The sequence below is a fragment of the Ursus americanus genome, chromosome 22, assembly GCF_024610735.1.
Source record: "Ursus americanus isolate L20-20 chromosome 22, mUrsAme1.1.p, whole genome shotgun sequence".
NCBI classification, from domain to species: domain Eukaryota; kingdom Metazoa; phylum Chordata; class Mammalia; order Carnivora; family Ursidae; genus Ursus; species Ursus americanus.
The window spans coordinates 23,651,637-23,672,971 of NC_142148.1; the positions used below are offsets into that span (position 1 = coordinate 23,651,637).

At 44.3% G+C, this 21,335-nt stretch overlaps 1 protein-coding gene across 1 annotated transcript; it reads right to left on the reverse strand.

The window, feature by feature from the left end:
• Positions 1-1,984: 1,984 nt before the first annotated feature.
• DYNLRB1 (dynein light chain roadblock-type 1) lies at positions 1,985-20,987 on the reverse strand. The gene is made up of 4 exons (XM_045806567.2): positions 20,741-20,987; positions 12,587-12,662; positions 6,745-6,912; positions 1,985-2,343 (listed from the first exon to the last, which is right to left on the reverse strand). Exons 1-4 carry the CDS (start codon positions 20,747-20,749, stop codon positions 2,300-2,302), a joined length of 297 nt encoding a protein of 98 aa, XP_045662523.1. The 5' UTR covers positions 20,750-20,987; the 3' UTR covers positions 1,985-2,299.
• Between the last annotated feature and the right edge of the window lie 348 nt (positions 20,988-21,335).

Here is a 21,335-nt window from a genome sequence, read left to right on the forward strand (position 1 = left end):
ACATGATAAAGAAATGTAGCAGAATGTTAACTGTAGAATTAAATGCAGAATATATAATTATTTCAACTTCTCTGTAAATTTTCACAATGCTGGCAGTCTTATATTGGCAAATGTACTTCTGAAACCCAGAAGCCATGCCCTTCCCTCCATGCCCAGGACAGGTGTCAGCTTCTAACCTTAGTAGGTATTATATTCCCATATACTTGCTACTTTAAGTACAGAGACCCTAGGGTATTTGCATGTGTTCTACCATGATTTAAACTTTTAAAAACCTGAGTTTTTACATCTTAAGATGAGTCCAACGAGTTTTATACATTGTAGCACAAACTGGAATGCATCCAAAGTGGGCTTCCCATGTGTGAAGAAATCCCATTAACCAGGGCACTCCGAGGCAGAATATACATTCAGGAGTCATCTAGTTTCCCCCAAAGCCAGACTGAGCCTAAACCTTCCTTAGGACCTTGAAGGGCAGTTTTAGGAATTTTAAGGCAAACAAGAGAAGGGAGAAGGACTAAAGCAAGAAAGGAGGGTGAGGTCTCCAAGCTCCTGCTCTGGAGCCAGACCACCTCCTTCCCCAGGGACAGAGTCCCTCTCCTCCTTTAGAAACCTGACTTTGCCACCAGGTAACTTATGTTGACCAGACCTTCTTCCCCCATTATCCTTCTTGCAGAAACTCAAGCCAGAAGGACACAGGAACCTCAAACTTAGATCATAGCTTCCAGAAGCCTCTGAGAACAAAAAGGATTCCAGTGGCCATACCTCGCTTTCTTTTAAAACTGAATCTCTGAGATCATTACTGATCCAGCGTCATTTTGCTCTGGTCCTACAATCACCCTCTCCTCAGGTGTGCTTCCTAAGCCCACTGGGACAGGGCAAACCTACAGTGTTTTCCCAGAGAATCAGTTTTCCTTGGAGATTTGGGGAAAATTATTTGAAAGTATTACTGCTATATTAAGACAAACATGTCTTTCACTAAAAAGGGAGATTTTGAAAAAACTTTGCTGAGTCCTTATAATCTACACCCTCAGCCTCCCAAGGGTACATCTTTTACTCCCCTGATACCATTAAGGAAAATTCCCTGGAAAATTTAGAAAAGTATTTTTGCTAGTTGGAAGAACTCACTTGTAGACAAAGGTTACTTTTGGCGAATGAAGGACAATGGAGGGGAATTTCAAGGTTTATACTACACAGTTTTGAATCCTTTCTCTCTGTAACAAGAAACAAGATAAAAAGAAAAACCTAATACAAAAAATAAATACATGTGGTTTCTGGGGGGGGGGGAATCCCAGAGTGCTACTGAATGATGGGTGGCCTACAGCCTCACAGAGTAGCAGGCACGTTCTGGGGCCTCCTCCCTGTACCCATGCCCTCCCCGCCCCCCCAGCCCCGAGTCTAAGGGAAGGAAGGCACATATTTACCTGTTTATGAGATCATTCAGGTAAAGGGGACCATTGGGGAATTCTGGGAAGAAGGTGCAGAAAAAACAGAGCTTTTGGAGTCAGAGACTGTGCCATAGTTGTGAAACCTCAGGCAAGTCATTCTCTAGACCTCAGTTTCCTCATCTTGAATATGGCTTTAACACTGTCTTCAGGGTACTGTGAGGATGATATGAGTCAAGGTATATAACACACCTGGTGTATTCTGGGTACTCAAAAAATATCACTCCTTTCCTATCCCCAGTGCAGTGTAGAGGAAAAAAAAATCTTTTAAAACATTGGTGGGAGCAGGAAATGATAAGAGGGGTGGCTAGGGACAAAAGGCTAGGGACAAAAGGACAAACCAGGGTACCAATTATAAACCGAAATCCACTCAGCAAGTGTGGCCACAGGTGCAGTGGAAAGCAGGCCTCTCTGAACCACAAATCCAATCTGCCGTGGGGGCTGGAGGCAGCATTGGGGCTCAGCCTTCAGACCACGTGATTACATAGGAAGAGAGGGAGGCAGAGAGGCCTCTTCAACCTAGTGTTTAAAGACACACAGCAGGGTAAGCATTTCAGTTATTTTTAGTTAAAGAAAAACAGCCTTTTCCAAGGGTGACAAAGTGAACTGCAGGTCAGAAGGAAGCAAGGTGTGGGCTGCTCAAAGCACTTGCTCCAAAATCTGGAGGCAAGGAAAAAAGGCCCTCCCAAGAATTCAAGGGTGACTGGCCGGCAGAGGGATGACTTTGATGACTTTGGTCACTGGGCTGGTCTAAGTAGGCTCTAAGGTGATTTCCACCTGCCAGTTGGTTGACATGATTAACATTATTATTCTTGGGGGCTATTAAATTAAGGAATGACGCAGGGAGCCAAGAGAGTGGCTTATTCAGTTGGATTCTGAATCACAATCAGGAAATAGTCTTTATCTGCAAAAGAGAAAAATGAAAAAATAAATCGCTAAATCATTAAATCATTACATTATATAAAAGGGGAGGGGAACAATAAAAAGCATCAATGCTCAGGCTACCTCCAACTGTTGGGAAAACAGAAGATGAACTTGCAAGTTTCCCAAAGGGGCTTCTACAGTGTGGCTGCTGGGAAAGTGGAGCCCCTCCCACCCGGCAGCTATAGCCTGCAGCACATCCTCCTTTCTCATCCTCATGGTAACACAGGGTACCAACAGGGAGGTAAGACTATCATTCCCGTTTTCTGGGTAGGAAAACTCAGGTTCAGAGAATTTAAATGAATTGCCTCCCGCAGTGATTCTCAAACTAGAGTGCACCTGAATTACCTAGAGGGCTGGGCTCAAAGCAAACACTACTGGGCCCCACCCCTAGCCCTCTGGATTCAGGTCTGGAGTGGAGCCCAAGAATTTGCATTTTTTAAATTAAGTTTTTATTTTTAAATTTGTATTTATTTCTTTAAAGTTTATTTATTTACTTACTTACCTCTCACTACACCCCACTTGGGGCTCAAACTCATAGCCCCAAGATCAAGAGTCACATGCTCCTCTTACTGAGCCAACCAGGCACCTCTAATGAAGTTTTTAATTTTAATTCCAGTATAGTTAAAAGAATTTGCATTCTTAACAAGTTTCCAGGTAATTCTGATGCTGCAGGTTCTGGGACAACCACTAGGTTAAGGTTGCTCTTCATTTTATAAGAAATTGGCGAAGCAGGGCATTTCAACTTTGTCCACTTAAACCACAAACATTTATCAAGGCTTCCATGTGCCCAGTCCTGGGCCAAATGCTTCTCATATGGTACCTCAATAAATACTCTATGAGACAGACACTAGTGTTTTCCACTTCACGGAGGCTCAGAGGGTTAAATGACTTGCCCAAGCCAAGGCAAAAACGCCCGGTGGGGTAGCTAGCTGGGTTTGCACGCTTCTGGTCTGCCCTCTGCTGAAGAGGGGAAAAATGGCAGGACCTTGGCCTTGCCAGCTTTGTGTGCTGATTCAAACCTAAAGTTTGCTTCTTCCCATGACGACAGGCTGTTGCAGATAATAAGAAACAGATTTTATAAGACTAAGAGTTTCATGGCTAAGCAATCTGTAGAAGTTAACATCACTTACAAATAAAAACAGAAATAATTAACAAGCCACCAACAGAAACGGACACAATTAGCAATACTAGTGTCTCTTCTTCCAAACATCAAGCTCTAAATTCAATAATATCACTCCAAGTACTTTGTGGGAAGCAGAGTGTTAAAGTTTGATTATGCTGCATTAACTTGGCCTTAATATTAGTGAGGTTAATAAATGAAAACCAAAAGTCTGTCTTAAAACGTCTTTTCCCACAGGCTATTCTGCGCCAGGATGGGGTGAAATTTGGCCCATGTACGAAGGACCAAACTGTCTGAAACTACCTGTTGCTAGTTGTGGTCTGGGAAACAGCTTCTCAGTTTGATCAACCAGAAAGATTAGGTAGGAAGAAAGGGTCAGTGGACTTCCTTCCTGGGCAGGGCTCTTCCACATTGTTCCCACGGTGTGGGGTGCTAATTATAGTCCCAGAAGGACTCACCTCAACATGCAGCAGCTAGGCCTGTTCTATGCTGGGGGTCATCCCCGTGGGGCTTGTGCTCTGTGGAAATTCTAAGGCAATCTAGTCCTAATGCTTCAGAGGCTCTGGTCAGTGGCTCCTGCCCACAAGAATTCTGGCACCAAAATCCAATATACATATATAGTTTTGCCATATCAAAGTGGGTGAGTCAAGGTGTCAAATTATTGGTTTTCATCTTAAATACCATGTCCCACAGACAATCCTGACCCCATCCCCACTGCTCACCCTACCTCTTACTTCCACAGTGCAGTGTCAGCAATGGAGGGAGATTTAGGGAATCATTTATATACTTACTCATCAACTATCTGTTAAATGCTTACTATGTGCTTACAGATCTCTGTCGTCTTGGAACGGTCTAGGCGGGGAGACAGACTTAAAAATGCAGATAAGCAGGCTTGTTGGCTAAATGAAAAAGGCAAGATGGAGTGTTGCCAGCAGCAGGATGGCATGTGTGAGGGCCCAGGGAGAGAAGCTGAAGTCTCTTGAAGCTCTGAAAGGCAGCAGGGTGACTGGAGAAGTGGTGAGGGTGTTCAGAAAGAACACTCACTGTGTTGAAGGCAACCTCAAAAAGTCACACGGCTCCCCAGTGTAAGAGAATGTGTGCATGTGGCACTGTGAGAATGTGAGTGTGAGACAGAGTGAGTGAGCAAGAATGACAAGGCGTGAAGGCCCTCCCTGCAGGCCTCTGTGTGTCGCTCAGGAAGAGCCCAGCCATTCCATCTTCACCGCCACTGACAAAGCTAAGGGGCTTCTGGGCCCACAAACTCCAAGGAGAACTTCTAACTTGGGAGTTGCCAACCCTGGACTCAAGCACCAACTACACCCATGAACTGTGAATGCCTGTGGGTCCTCAAGGGCAAGCTGGAGATGCCTTTGCTGTTGAGCTGAGAATGGATGGTCAAGAACTTCCAGATGACTCTACCATTCCAGAGGAGACGTTCTTGGAAGCTTTAAGTTAAGAGAAACTGTCCATGGAGAATCTAATTTGGGAACCACATCATTTGTCCTTGCCTCACAATGTGTGCCTTCCTGTGGGCACAAAGTCTGCTCTGACATGCAGGGTAAACAGAGGGACCATTCCCAGCCTAACTTTTAGGGAAGTAGAAGTTTGTGTAGCTACACAACATGAAGTCGAATCTTGAGGGATTTGAGCTCAAATAATACTGAAAATATTCTTTCTACCCCCCCCCCCAAAGCCAACCCACTCAATCAGATGGGGGTGTCTCAGGAGACCAGAGCAGGATAGTACCTTACTAGACACTTTATAGACATGGAAGTAGTAGTTCAGAGATATTCCATGACTTAAGGTCACATTCAAAAGAGATAAAGCTGGGAAAACATGTTTTGTCTGCTGCAATCTGGTTTTCCTCAGAGAACCTGAGGCATCATAATGGGTTAGTAGGTGATGTATCAAATAGTGATTAAACTGATAAACAGCATACAGCATGTTTTTGGAATAAATGCCTCTGAATTATCCTATGTTCTTCTCTGCGACCAACCTGCTCTGTCCCTACCCCTCTAGGGAGTGTCCAAAGGAGACTGTGAGCCCCTGTGACTGGGTCAATGGTTCTCCCCTTTATATCCTTCTAAGCAGCCAGACTGGGCCACAACAGGCCTGAAAACCAACACTGCCCTGCTATTGGGGTGGGTGACCCACCAAATTATCTCAGAATTCTGCAGCCACCTCCCTCATCATCTGTGTTGCCAAGCCCAAGGACATTCAGCATCCACAGCCTCCATACTACCCTCCTTCATCCAGGCCCTAATCACAATCATATCACCCCCTGCTTTTTAAAAACCGTCACAGGGTCAAGTCCACAGAGCTTAGTTTGGTGTCTGATGCCTCTTCGAAAATGGACCAAACATCTCACCTCTCATTCCTTCCTACACATATTCTGATGAACTAGACGAGCTGCACTGCAGCCCACCTGCATCATCACATGCACACTTAACTATGTGGCACAGCCAAAAAGAGAGAGGGAAGAACAGAAGTAATAACACAAAAATAGTCCTGGACAATTAATCTGTCCACCTCTCCAGTCTGTAAATGTGAGTGAGGTGATGCAGGCCAGGACAGGTGGCCCTGCTGTTCCCTCCAGTGGTCCCAGTCCTTGTGGGCTCCTCCCAGGAGGTGAATTTCATCATCCTGTGAATGATCCTAAGACCTAAAGACAGGCATAGTTTGTACTACACAGCTCTTAAACGCAGGCCAAGCACTGCACGAGAAACAAAAGCAGCGATCTGTTCCAACACTGGAGGAAAAGCTGGCCATACACGGTCCAGAGAGACAGGACTGTACTTTAGAAGTGGGCAATTTAACATTTTTTTCAAGGATAAAATGACCATATGATATTTTTGTCTTGTGCTGTGGTTTCAAATCACTGAGTTCTTTTTCCTTCAAACATAGCTTTCCCATCCCTCCAACTTGCTTACACTCTTTCCTGTGCCTTCTAGATTCAGCTCAAATGTCCCCTCTTCTGGGGAGACCTAATCACACCTTCCTTTATGTTCTGTGAGACCACGATTCCCCTCTGTGGCCTACACTCTAGTACAGGGTCTGGCCTAGAATCACAGCTAATAAGTATTTGTTGGGGATGCCAGTCAGAGACTGGCTAGGCAGTGAGGCAATCAACTCTGTACCTTCAATTCTTCAGGCCTTGCAGTGGCACCTATGGGGACATCAATGTGCCAAGCCTTCCTGATAAGCTACCCAGAATATGCTGGGACAGTCTGCTCCCAAGTGGGAATGTGGAAGACCTCTTACCTGGTGCAACCATAATTTCATTTTTCTTGGAGCGAATTCGAAGGAAAGTGAGGTCATTCTGGGGGTCGATTTCACGCACGGTGCTCCGGGCCTTCAAGATGAAGTTGTGCATAAGGTTGGCATACTGTGTGGTGGTGGGAGTGTCCATGGTGCTCTTGATGGGAATGCCTGAGGGGAGAGCAGAGACTGAGTGGAAGTTGGAGCCCCTTTCTGCCCAGCTCCCAACCCCACACCTTTAATTCAAGAGTACTGGACTAGCAGTTAACAATCAATGCCACGATTTACTGAGGGCTTGACAGGCACAGTGCTGAGCACTTCAAGCATGGCAGCACCAGTCCCGGGAATTACTTTGGGGGTGGAATCACCATCTTCACTCGCCAACGAGGCAACAGAAGCTTTGAGCCTTCACACAGCACAGAAGCAGTAGGACTAGGATTCAAATGCAGGCCTGTTGGCTCCACTGCTGGGCTCCTTCCACAGGGCCACACTATCTCAACTGGCTTCCAGCAATAAAAGGAGAGACTATCATTCAAAATACTTAGAACCTGAACAAAAAGGACAGCTCTTGTGAATTTGTAAATACAGAAAAGTAGGAAGAAGAAAAAAAGGTCAGCCTATGCCAAGACATTATCATCACTAGCGCTTTGCTCCAGTTCCCACTGAGGCACGCTTAGGGCCCAACTGTAAACACATGTCTATACACATGATTAAATTAAAGCGTGTTTTTCTGTCTGCATATACACTTATAAACAGCATTGCTACTGCTTTCAAAGAGCCCACAAATGGCCATTCCACAGAATTAACCATTCCTCTATTGTTGGTACACAGGCTGCATTTTTTTACTTAATTACTGTGCAGTGAACACCACTGTGTATCAAGCCTTTTCTGTTTGGAAGATTGTTTCCTCGAAATGAATTATTACATGGACCTCCCTTATTGGTCAGTGCCTATCATCATGGAGGTGAAAAATGGGGCTCAGATTGAGCCACCTCAGGACACAACTGAATCATCAGGTGCCTATGAATCACCATGACATATCAGCAGAAGGTTCCATTGAGGAAGGCTTAAGTGCCCATAGCTGACAGGCATTTGTGATGAATGTGGCACAAATGGCTCCTCACACGTAAGTAGCTAGATTTGGGGGCCCATGACCCTGCTGGTCTGGCCCATAAGTGACCAGCTTAAGGACTGGCCAAAGGCAATTACCCTCAGGCCTACTCACAGGTGGCAAGAAACTGGCCCAATCTTGTCTTCCTAGGGCACAGCAACAGGAGAGTGGGCAGAAGGGGACATAACGGCAAGAGAAGCAGCTAAGTCAGAGAGGCTGTTTTGAGCCAAATGAAGTCATGAGGACAGACTGTAGTGATCACTTGCCTTTAAGGGACAAGAGGACTAGGTCACTAGGGCTGCTACTGGGTTCTGGATAGGGATAATGTGCCCACCAAGGCCCCATGAGGCCTCACTCCACAGCAGAATCTTCCTAAGGATGGCAGTATGAGCAGCTGAGGTGATGACTGAGTAGGAACTCAGAAATCTGATGACCTGGACTTATACCCTGGCTCTATCCCTTCATGGCTATGTGGACTTATACAAGTGATTTAACCTCTCAAGCCTCCATTTCTTCATCTGTAAAATAATGCTTGTGCTGTGAGGATTAAATATGGCTAATTCTTTAAGAATGTTTAGAAAGATTACGAATGTAATGTTGGCTTGTTATCAACATCACTACACAATAAATTCCATCCCCCAGGTAACTTGAGGAGCCAGTATCAAGGCCTGGCGAAGTCTGGATGAGCAAAACTCTTTTTTTTTTTTTAAAGATTTTATTTATTTATTTGACAGAGACAGCCAGAGAGAGAGGGAACACAAGCAGGGGGAGTGGGAGAGGAAGAAGCAGGCTCATAGCGGAGGAGCCCGATGTGGGACTCGATCCCGGAACGCCGGGATCACGCCCTGAGCCGAAGGCAGACGCTTAACGACTGCGCTACCCAGGCGCCCCATGGATGAGCAAAACTCTTAACCTTCTCTTCTTATATGCCACAAGGCAGTCTTCTCTCAGGTCCCTCTGCCTGGAACTTTCTTTCTTTCCCCCATTCTCGCATAATTCCCATTGATCCCTCAGGTGTCCATTTTCTGGTGATCTAACAACCTCCATATGTGGTCAATGCCCCCCTTCTACCATCCCACACAATTTTCCTTTAGAGCCATTTCTTCTGGAGTTTGATATCACACATTATGGAAGTGACCAGGACCAGGTCTGATTTGCTCATCATTGTCCTTAAAGAGAGTTCACTAAGCACTTACTGCAGATGATAAATGAGTGCTCTCAAGGACTCCTTCAGCAGTTCAAATACTGTCATGAGTTTGATCACATTTCTACTAAGTGAGAGGTGTATAAAGGAGACAAGAAACCAACCACTTGTTGGCTCACTTTCAAAACAAAAGAAAACATAGAGGTAGTGAGGAGGCGGGACAGGGACCAAAACTGGGGAGAATTTCAAATAAGGGTAAGAGATCAAGTCCAGATTCACATGATGTCAGAGCTGGGGAAACCACAAAGACAGCTGAATGATTAGGTCATCTACTCCAAGCTTCTGCCTTCACAAATGGGGACTGTGCAGCCTGCAGAAGTAGCTGGTCACATGGAAGCACAATTTCTAACTTGTGGCTCAGATCTGTCAAGACCAAGGTTGTATAGCCAGGTCCTCCCACCAAACCCAGCTTCATCAATTGACAATAAAAAACATTAATAATATTTAACAGAGGCAGCAGTCCCCTGCCTTATCTGTGGCTTCACTTTCCATGGTTTCAGTTACCCGCATCGACTCTGGTCTGGAAGCAGATGATCCTCCTGATCAGGTGAGTAGTAGACTAATGTTGCCTCACAATGCCTATGTCATTCCCCTGACTTCGGTTCATCACGGAGGCAATTTTATGATCTCACATCATCACAAGAAGGGTGAATACCATATAAAAAGATATTTTGAAAGACCACATTCACATAACTTTTATTACAGTATACTGTCGTAATTGTTTTATTAGTAGTTATTGTTGTTAATCTCTTATTGTGCCTTATTTATAAATTTAACTTTATCATAAGTATGTACATAAAGGAAAAACCACAGTATATGTAGTGTTGGGTACTATCCTGGTTTCAGGCATTCACTGGGGGTTTTGGAATGTATCCCCTGTGGATAAGGGGGGCACTACTGTATTTATTAAGCACCAACTAAGTGTTGACATTGTTCTAGGTGCTGGGGATATAGCAGTGAACCCAAGAAACAAATCTCTGCCCTCGTGAGGCTTACACATTTGAGTCTCTTATGTTGCCCCATGTGGGTAGCAGCAGAAGATTGCAGGGGTCTGAAGAGGTACAAATGGAGTGGAATATTCCTTAAGTTCTCGGTAATTCTACTTAAATTCACACTTTTACTATGCAACATCATTTAAATTTGGCCAAGGTAAAGAGATCAAAGTGCAGGGGCAGGTGGTTGGTAAGGGACTGGGATAATGGTGTGTCATTAATTCAGGGGCAAAAGCAATCACTTTAGGCTGCAGTGGTCTGGAAAGGCATCATGCAGGAAAAGGCAGCTGAGTTGAATCACAGGGGCAGGAAAGCCCTAGAGGGGATAATAGGAATCCCTAACTAATCATCCTAAATGGAAGCTTCCAGAGAGCTTAAAGGCCCTATACAGTATGAGTTCTGACCACCTCCATCCACAGCTGGGTGATCTTAAACAGGTCACCTAATTTCTCTCAGCTTTGGGTTCCTCATCTGAAAAACGGGCAATACCCCTGCCTTCCAGGGTCACGGTGTGAAATGTAAATGAGAGACTAAAGTGGGAGGTCTGTAGATGGGACACAAATTAAAAATAAATGAATACACGCAATAATTTTAGCATTTATATGGCAGTTACCATACATCAGGCACTGTTCTAAAAGCTTCCCTTAAAGGAAGGTAGTATAATTATCCACATTTTACAGATGAGGAAACTGGAACAGAGGGGTTAAGTGATTAGTCTAAGATCACACAGCTGATAAAAATTAAGTAGAGCCAGGATTCAAACCTAGGCAGTCTGGTTCCACATTTTATATTCTTAGTCACTGGGCAATACTGCCACATTAGTATATGAAAAAGAAGTGCTCATTAGTATCCAAAAGGTAAGCAGTTGGTGCTATATTCTCCCAATGAAAAAGCTCAAGCTTCGGGGCAGTTTTAAGGCAAAACTGAAGGCTGTGGCTTGCAAATACTGATGGATGCCTACTACCTCCCCATTTGGGAAACACCCCCGGGAGCCGTTCCTTCCCCATTTGGGGTCAAAAAATGTCCAGTCTGAGAAGACAGTCTCTCTGGGAGATATGCAAATAGTCTTTCAGATCTTGGAGTAAGAAGCAGCCAAAAGAGATTACCCGGATCAACCACTCCACTTATGGCAGCAAAGGTCTGAAGAAGGGAAGAGGAAGCCTCAGGTCCTCCAGCTGAGCAGTGGCAGACCTGAGCTGGAACTTGTTCCTGCCTCCACAGTGTTCTGAGGGCACCCAACCTGCTGCCTGCTTTGACAAAGCTGGGGAGCACGCACTATGCGCTACCTAGTTCTGGGCTGGCCAGGGTCTGACAACTTGGAAAATAACATTCTAACTAAGGACATGCCACTTCTACTTCTTCACCCCTGATGACTTTCATTCTGCTCTATTTAAGTAGGCATTACTTAATGCCTTTCTAATTCTGGGAGAATTCTGCCCTTCAAAAAACAAGGGCTAGAATGACAACACATACACACAGAGCTCTCAAGGAATCTCAAACAAATCAGAGTTGACTAAATGCACTCCTCTAGAGAATGGGGGAGCCCAGCTGGGTGACCCTGGGCATGGCCTGGGCCACAGACCAGCAGCTACTCTCTGTTCCTTCACAGTACAGTGTGGGAGAGAGAGCACAAGTGCATTCAGACAGACTTGGCATGAAATCTTGGTTCTCCAATGGCAGGCAAACCAATTAAATTTCCAGACTCTGTTTTCTCCACTGCAAAATGGAGACAACAGGGTTGCTTTAGGGAATAAATGAAACAATATGTTTGTAAAGCACTGGCCTATGGCCTGGCACAGAACAGGTGTCCGATAAATGTTAGTCCTTTTCTTCACCATGTCTATTGCAGTTTGGGAAAATTAGTATCTGTACTCTTCTAGTTGTTGAAAAAAATGCTATAGAAAAGGAGGGAGGGATGCTTGGGTGGCTCAGGATTCTCTCCCCCTCTCCCTCTGTCCCTCCCCGCCCCCAAAAGGAGGGAAAAGCTATTGGCATTAAGAAGTTGACCAGAGTATCATCTAGCAAAAAAGCAGAAACAGGGGCACCTGGCTGGCTCAGTGTGCAGATTGTGCAACTCAGTGTGGTCTGAGTCCCACACTGGGGTAGAGTTTACTTAAAAAAAAACGTAGAAACCATATAAATGGTGGATGGCTGATAAACATTGCAGTGGAAGTTAAAAAATTTGCTTACGTAAATCATAGAAGAAAAAGAGCCAAAAAACAAGCTCATGAGTAAACATATGCAAAAGAGTAACAATTATAATAATTATAACCAAGAGAAGATGTACCTGGGCAAGGGCTAGAAAAGCATGGCATAGTAAAAAGTATGATCTGTGAGGGCAGTGGGATTGAGTGAATTTTTCCTTTTTTAAACTCTGGAATACCAATAATAGTCCTAGGACACTGGAAGTGCTTAAAAAGGGTAAAAATCAGATCCTGTACATGAAGGGGCTTAGTAAACAGTTAAGTGTCATGCTGTGTTTGGGCTGTTTTCTCGGGGCCTGCCTGTGAGCAGGTCATGGCGCAAGGGAGGGCGTACCTTCTGTGTTCACCACGATGATGCCCTGTACTCCCTTCTGGCTCTGAAGTCGCTTCAGTGTCTCCTCCACCTCTGCCTGCCAGAGAAAACAAGACCCAGGTCAGGAGGGGCCAGTAAGACTGGACTGACTCCCTCATACTCCTGGCAGATTAATCACCCATCTGTCTTCCAATAACAAACAAGTAACACCCAGGCATATGGCACCTCCTCAAAGCTCCCCAGGTCTGTTTGGAGTGGTCCCTAGGGCATCCCCAGGGCTTAACCCATCTGCTCACAAACCCCAGCATGGGGCGGGGCTACTGGCTCTTTGCCCACGAGGCACTATTACCCCTCCCTGCTTAGCTAATTTGGAGCAGAATATAAATACCATTCTTGGCAGTATATCCATGACTCACGTATTTGGGACACCTGGAGGACCAGACTCTGATGATTTGAAAAAACCCAAACAGTGGTATCTAACAGGAAGGAGCCTAAGTTGTCATTTGTGGCCCAAACAGCACAAATGAAAATATTCCAAAGGAAGAAAAATGACTCCATGAGGATAAACTTAGCGACTTAGTAAGCTACTATCTGAGACAGAGTGACACATGGCACACAGGCACAGAAAATGTGCCTGGGGAAGGGGCTCATTAATCCTGATTCTCCAGAAACTGGCACATGGCATTTGGGTCCTCACCCTATCATGCCAGGGCTTCTATATTATCACTCCCATCTCTTTTACCCTTCCTTCAACTCTCCAGCTCCATGGCCATACCTCCCTACCTCCACATCTTTTATATCCTAACAAGGAAATCCAATAAATTCTTCTAGGCCATCTAAGACATTACCTCTTCCACGAAGCTTTTACTGATCCCCAACTCTGGAGTCTTTGCCCACTTCTGACTCCCCAAACTCTTGACTGTACCTCTCTAGGAATGCATTAGGTACTGGATTACTTAGAGTTTCTACAATGCTCTGCAGAATAGGTGCTCAATAAACAGCTGCTTAACTGAACTAGGCCTACCTCTGTGGATGGAAACTGGCCTTAAAGTGTGCTTGTTCTTAGGAGGCCCCTTCCAGACCAGTCCAGAATCCAGGCAGAAGCTACTCCAAGGCTGAGTCAGACTATGTTAAAAACAGATGCCCTCCACCTAAAGAAAGTGGTTCCCGACCCACAAGGGCTAATGAGTTGGCCTGGAGGGGAGGAGCTTCTAAACAGTGATGGAGAGAGCACAATGAATTACTGTTTTTCTAGTAGGAACAAGGCTGACAATCCAGTCACTACCACCCACTCCCCAATGATACAAGAATACTCAAATGCTAGAGAGAAGAGCAAACAAGTTCCTCCTACGAGATGGCAAATAGCCTGACACCTCATAAATCTGGAGCCTGAGTAAAAGGACAGGGCTAGCTCTGTAGACATGAGTACAATACAATGGGTCATGCATGTATGAGGTCATAATTCATTCAAGACTTTCACTGAACTCCTATTAAGTGCTATTCTGGAGAGGAGGGGTAAAGTACAATAGTGGTCAATATTACACAGGACTCAATCTGACCTGGTAACTTTCCTGAAACTCATCCTAAGGAAATAACTTAAAAGAAGACTACAGCAAGATGTTTGCTGCTGTGACATCTGCAGTTGCAAAAAACAGAAAGAGCCAAAAATGCCCAATAATTAGGAATAAAGCCAAATAAATTACAGAATGTCCGTTCATAGGAAAATAATACACACATTAAATGGTAATCAGAATATTTATATCACCACAAAAAGTTTATAACATTAAGTGAAAACAGCTGTGCAAAAATAAAGTGCCTGATGAGAGCAACCACATGAAAACAAGCAAGCTAGGACTCTGAAAAAAAGAAAAGCCACATTGAGAGCAGGGAATTATAGGTAAGGTCTTCTTTTCTTTTCTTTTTTTTTTTTTTAAACAAGCCTCTTTTTACCCCATTATATTGTTTCTATTTAACAACATTTTTGGGGGTGCCTGGGTGGCTCAGGTGATTAAGCATCCGACTCTTGGTTTCAGCTCAGGTCATGATCTCAAGGTCATGGGACTGAGCCCCAAGTCAGGCTCCGTACTCAGTGAGGAGTCTGCTTGAGATTTCCCGCCCTCCCCCAACTCGTGCTCTCTCTAAAATAAATAAGCTTAAAAACAACAACAACAACAACAACCACCACCCACAAAACCCAAACATTTTTTTAACCCTTCTCTGTGTATCCAAGAAAGAGATTTCTAATATGGGGACGTAGGGCTCTGACACGCTCAACATTGACAGCTCAGTCAATGTGCAATCAACCTAGGGAAGGGAAAGAAAGCTAAAATCAAAGATGTCAGAATAGAGGTCTCAAATATCCCCTGGAGGGTGGAAAGTGGGACTGAAATTAAAAAGATGAATACTTTATAACTGCTATTCATTTCAGTCCTACTTCAGGTATATGGGTACCTTCTATGTCCCAGACATTGTTTTAGGCCTGGGGATGCTATGATGAACAAAATCTAACAAAAGCCTTTGCTCTCATGAAGCTGACATAAGGGGAGAGGCAGACATTAAAAAACAAATAAACAACAAAAAACCCAAGTAAAATAGAATGTCAGATACAGTAGGGAAGGGGGCTCTGGAATGCAGGAGCTGATGGCAATTTTTTTTTTTTTTAAGAGTTTATTTATTTGAGAGAGAGAGAGAGAGAGCACAAGCTGGGGAAAGGGCAGAGGGAGAAGCAGACTCCACGCTGAGCAGAAACCTGATGTGGGGTTCGATCCCAGGACCCTGAGCCCATGACCTGAGCTGAAGGCAGATGCCCAACTGAGCCACCCAGGCAGGCAATTTTAAGTAAGGTGGTCAGAGAAGGCCTCACTAAGGTGATAGCTGAGTAGAGATCTGAATGAAGAAAATGAGGGAGCTAATGTGGTTTTCTAAGGGGAGTGTTCCAGACAGCATGAAGAGCAAGTACAAGAGTCGGAGGTAGCATGTTCCAGGGCTCAAAGGAGCCAGTGTGGCTGAAGTGCAGTGAGCAGCAGGTGGCCAGATGAGAGAGGTAGTCAGGGTCAGATTAGATTTCCGTGGGTTTGGTAGACCACAGCAATGACTTTGGTTTTTAATGGGGATGATATGGGGAGCCACTAGCTGGTTTTGAGGTGAGGAATGACAAGATCTGATGTTTCAAAACAATGGCTCTGGTTGCTGTGTGGAGAACAGACTGCAGGGGGCAAGCACAGCCTGTCTGAGCCTGAGTCTTGATGTGTGCTGCTCCCTCTGAAGGAAGCAACCTTCTCTCCCTCACTCACTGCTTGATATAACTAACTCCCAACTCTTTGGATTCAGCTCACGAGCCTTTGGTGGGAGACCTTCTCCCCTCTTCTGTCCCTCTTCTGGGTACCCCTGCACCCTGCCTTCACAGCACTTACCACAGTGGGATAACTATCTGTGCTCCTCTACACCCAAAGCACCCCAGGAACAAGGACCTCAACTTTATAGTCCCACTACCTGGCACAGTATAGATTCAGTAAATACTTAAGGAACAAATAAAAAGCATTTCTACAACCATGTTTTAAAACCATGTTTTACTTTTCAAGTATAGGAGGGGGGACATGGCCTTACAGTACCCAGGGAAAACAAAAGCTAGGGTTTAGGTGATCCTACATTTAATGAGAACCCATGACCAAGACCTGGCTGCTTAAAGAAAACACACGCCAAGAAAAAGAGGACATACACTTATACGTTAACCTGCTCAGTACCTGCTACAGATCAGATACTGCGATGAATGTTTTCAGACATCTCTCATCTGAACCTTCCATGTTAGTAGGATCTCCATTTTATAATGAGGAAACAGAGATCCAGAAAGAAGTTTTGCCCAAGGACACATAGCAGGTCAAGAGAAGAGCTGAATATGCCACTGACCACAACTGATGAGGTCCTTGCCTGCAGGCAGCTCACATTCTGGTGAAGAGACATTCTTTTTTTTTTTTTTTTTAAGATTTTCATTTATTTAATTGAGAGAGAATGAAGACAAATGAGAGAGAGAGAGAGCAAAAGCAGAGGGGCAGAGGGAGAGGGAGGAGCAGGCTCCCTACAGGGAGCCCAATGTGGGGATTGATCCCAGGAATCATGACCTGAGCTGAAGGCAGGTGCTTAACTGATTGAACCACCCAGGTGCCCCAGGATTTTTTTTTTTTTTTTTCATGGCTGATGGTGAAGAGACATTCAAAAAACAAGTAACCAAGATTCCTGCAGGGTACAGGAACAGGGCTGGGGGCAGGGAAATATACTTTGGCTAGCGTGGTCTGGAACACCTGAGGATGTACTCTTTAAGCGAAGAACTAAATGATGAGAAAGGAAAGCACTCCAGGCAAAGGACTGAAAGCAAAGGCAGTGAAATGGAAACAAGTTTGGCATGTTTAAAGAACAGAGGGGGCTAGTATTGCCAATATTTTTTGATTCTTTGCTAATTTGATAGGCAAAAATCATACAAGAGAAAGTCAACTCATCTTTAAGAATTATCAGTGAAGTTGAAATGAAACTTATTGCCTGTTTACAACTCTCATTTTTGAGTCTTTCGATTTTTCCTCATATCTATTGATTTTCAAAAACTTTTGTATGTTAGAAATATTTGACTTTTGTCTAGTATATAAATAAAATAAAAATATTTTTCTGTAAGACTAGAGAATAAGAATAGTCTTTCCCAACATGATCCCAACCAGTAGGATGAAGCTAGGCCTGGGTGAGTTGGGGATCATGAGGTCTAGAGGGGTCTCTAGGAGACAGCAGGGCACCAGCTACCTATCTGGGTTCAGGAGAAACTGCTTAAAACAAACCTCAAGTTCAGCCCTGAAAGAGTGAAGAAGAAAAACTAATGTTGCCAAAAAGCCACAAGCAGCAACAGGGACATTTACAGATAGGAAAGGACAGTCCTAGGCAGGCATCCAAGTCATGCCAGCTCTAGATCAGAGTTTGTTGTTCCTGCAGAGCTATCCAACTGGTATCAGAAATATCTGAGTGGATATGCAGTCCCCCAGGGTTGGCTCACATCTCCAACTTCCTGTCCTGCTCCTAGAGAGAGCCCAACTGGTATCCTCCACATCCTGGGTTGTAAGTACTACTAACATGTGTGTCTGCATCAGGCAAGAAACAAGCCTTCTGGGTTCTTTAGTTCCCAGGTGCATGTTGTTGACAGACAGAAAAACAAGTAGCAGTAAAACTCCAGGATTATTTACTGGTTCAGCATAAGAGGAATAACAATCAGAAGCAAATGATTCACAAAGAAACTGACCAATCTGACTGCTAAGCATAAACATTATGATTTGTATAAAACAAAAATGAAACAAAAGGACAAAAAAATCTGCATCTAATATAACAAAAGAGTAATTCCAAAACATCACACAAAATGATCAAGAAAAATAAAGTCAAGGGGCGCCATGGTGACTCAGTCGGTTAAGCATCTGCCTTCAGCTCAGGTCATGATCCCAGGGTCCTGGGATAAAGCCCTGCATCGGGCTCCCTGCTCAGAGGGGAGTCTGCTTCTCTCTCTACCCTTCCTTCCTATTCATGATCTCTCTCTCTCACCTTCTCTCTCTCAAATAAATAAAATCTTTAAAAAAAAGAAAGAAAAACAAAGTCTAAAAATTAACTAAGTGGGCAAAAAGGATACTAGTAGAAAATATACCTAAGAGAAATTACAAACATATAGAAAAATATTCACTGTTTCCTGAAAAACAGGAAACATTTTATTTCATTCCAAAATAATGAAAAATTGTACCAATTATTAAGTATCTTTTTAAATCTAGCAGTTACGGCAAAACTGGTACAAAGGCAATTCGACCTTTTGGGAAAGCTACAGGACAACACTACTGCAAGACCCATAAGTTTTGGTCCCTTGGCCTCAGAAGTTCTCTTCCTGAGAATTTCTCCTAAGGAAATAATCTAGTAATTTTTTAAAAAAAGAAAATTCCACACATACAATAGTACTCATCACAGCATTATCCCAACTAATGAAGAACTAGAAGCAACCCAAATGTACACCAGCGGGAATGGTTTCGCAAATTATGGTACAGCTATTTTACCATTATGTAGTCACTAAAAATAACTGATCACAAAGATGATGTTAACAACAAGGTTAAATTAAATCTCTTTGGACATTAAAACAAACACAAGAGAAGTAGAATGTACATCTTGAAAAATAGGCACATGTGAACCAAGAGGAAGGAGAACATACAAAGATGAAAATAGTTGTGTGGTGAAGTAAAACTAGATAGAATTATGATTTTTTTTTAAAAGATTTTATTTATTTATTTGACAGAGAGAGACAGCCAGTGAGAGAGGGAACACAAGCAGGGGGGGTGGGAGAGGAAGAAGCAGGCTCCCAGTGGAGGAGCCTGATGCGGGGCTGGATCCCATAATGCCGGGATCACACCCTGAGCCGAAAGCAGACGCTTAACGACTGAGCCACCCAGGCGCCCCATGGATGATTTTTATATCACCATTCTGAAGGGCAATTTGGCAGTTACTACCAAGCTATAAAATATGCATGCCAGAAGTAACACTTCTAGGAATCTATTGTATATCCTACATAGACACTAGCATAAGCACACACACATACACAAAAAAACCAACAACAGTTACTGCAGGGGCACCTGGGTGACTCAGTAAAGCGTCAGACTCTTGATTTCAGCTCAGGTCATAATCTCAGGGTCCTGGGATGGAGACCCGAGTCCAGCTCTGTGCTCAGTGGGGAGTCTGCTTGAGAATTCTCTCTCCCTCTGCCCCTCACCCACTTGCATTCTCTCTCTCAAATAAATAAATCTTTAAAAAAAAGCCAACAGTTACTGCAGCATTGTCCAGAGTGAAAAACTGTAAATCACCTAAATGTATTTACAGCAGTGGAATATTATACAGTCTTTAAAAAGAATTAAGATTTGTATACATTGCCATGGAAAAATGTTTGGTATTTTTAAGTGAACAGAATGAGCTTTAGAAAGAGGTATCTCTTTCTATATATAGCCTAAGTAAACTTAATATGTAGAAACATAAACGTTCCAGTTTCATGCAATAAATAGCTTATATGTAAATGTGCTTATGCACTAATCAAATTTAGGAGGAAACACACCCAACTGCCAACTGTCATTTACCATAGAGGAGTAACATGGGGACCACATGCACATTCTACATTACATACTTTGAAACTGCTTGAATTGCTTAAACTGTGCATCTAAATATGTTCTGCTTTTATGAGTATAAACACAGTAGCATGGTACAGGTTGCAGTAAGCTACCATTTGTGTCAGAAAAGGAGGGAGCATATACATGCCTGTATTTGCATGTAGATATATAAGAAACTAACTTTCAACTCTGGAGACTGAGGCTGGGGATCAGGGCTGAGTGGGAGATTTATTTTTCAGTTAGATTGTTTCAGATTATTTTTTCTGTGTGCAGGTATTATCTGTTAAAAATTCATTTTTCTTTTACAGTTTAAAAAGTGTAGGGGCGCCTGGGTAGCGCAGTCGTTAAAGCGTCTGCCTTCCGCTCAGGGCGTGATCCCGGCGTTTCGGGATCGAGTCCCACATCGGGCTCCTCTGCTGGGAGCCTGCTTCTTCCTCTCTCACTCGCCTGCTCTGTACCCTCTCTCGCTGGCTGTCTCTCTGTCACATAAATAAATAAAATCTTTAAAAAAAAAAAAAAAGTGTTGTGAAAGATGAGGTTACATATGTCCGAAGTATTATTACATGTTTTTAGTGATGTAAACACATTCTTTATGCTGTAATAATAAATGAAAAAAGCAGAGTCCACAACTGTACGTTCAATAAGAGCTAAACTATATTAAGCGAAAACGGAGGACAGAAAGCCTAGAATATGTCTTCTAACGAAAAGCGCTTGCCTCTAGGTCATGGCACTGTTCCTTTTTCCTTTGCCATTTTTCCTGTGGACTTCATATTTTTAAATAAGATTTCTGATTTCACATTTTAGAAGTCTTCAAGTAATCTACAAGTCGGGAGGATAAAAACCACGAGAAAACAAACCTACAAAAGCATAAAGAGCCAACAGTTCCTGCCAGCAAGGCTTTGGGATGTCCAAGGGTGGACCCCGCCGATTTCTAATTCATGCACCAAGTTCTAGACGCTCGAAAGAACCACACGGACAGAAAGGCGTCAGTCAAGCTTCTAGGGTTCAAACCTACCTCCGCCATTTCCTGAGGCAAGGTATTTAATTTCACTCGGCTTTAGACTCCAAGTATGTTAAATAGGGATAATGGTCGCACCTATCTCACAGAGCTGTGGTGAGGAGAGCCAACATACGGAAAGCGCTTAGCAACGCCTGACACAAATTAAGCTTCCAGGAAACATTATCATTGTTATCGCGCAACTAGGCCCGGGACGCTAGGATGCAAGGGCCTGTTGGCTGGCCTCCCCATCTCCGTCAGACCCTCGCCAAGGCCCGAGCTCCTGCTTCCGGTCAAGGGTCAGCGGGATACGGTGGCCCCGCCTCGGTCCCCTCGGTCCCCTCAGTCCGGGTCTGGAGGCCCGCGCTGCCCGGGTTCCGCCCTCCCGTCAGCTCGGGCCCAGCCCCGCCCAGCCCCGCGGATTCCCAGCCCAGGACTCTGGGACGCCTCCCGAGGATGGAAAGCCAGGCGTAGGGTGGTGGGCGGCCGCGCTCGGCCACCTTCCGGCCGCCAGCCACAAGCTGCAGGCCGACACTCACCATCTCCAAACGAAAGGGTAGCTCCGCGACGCCGGCACTCCGTCTAGTCCCGGTCCGCTTCCGCGCCTGCGCAC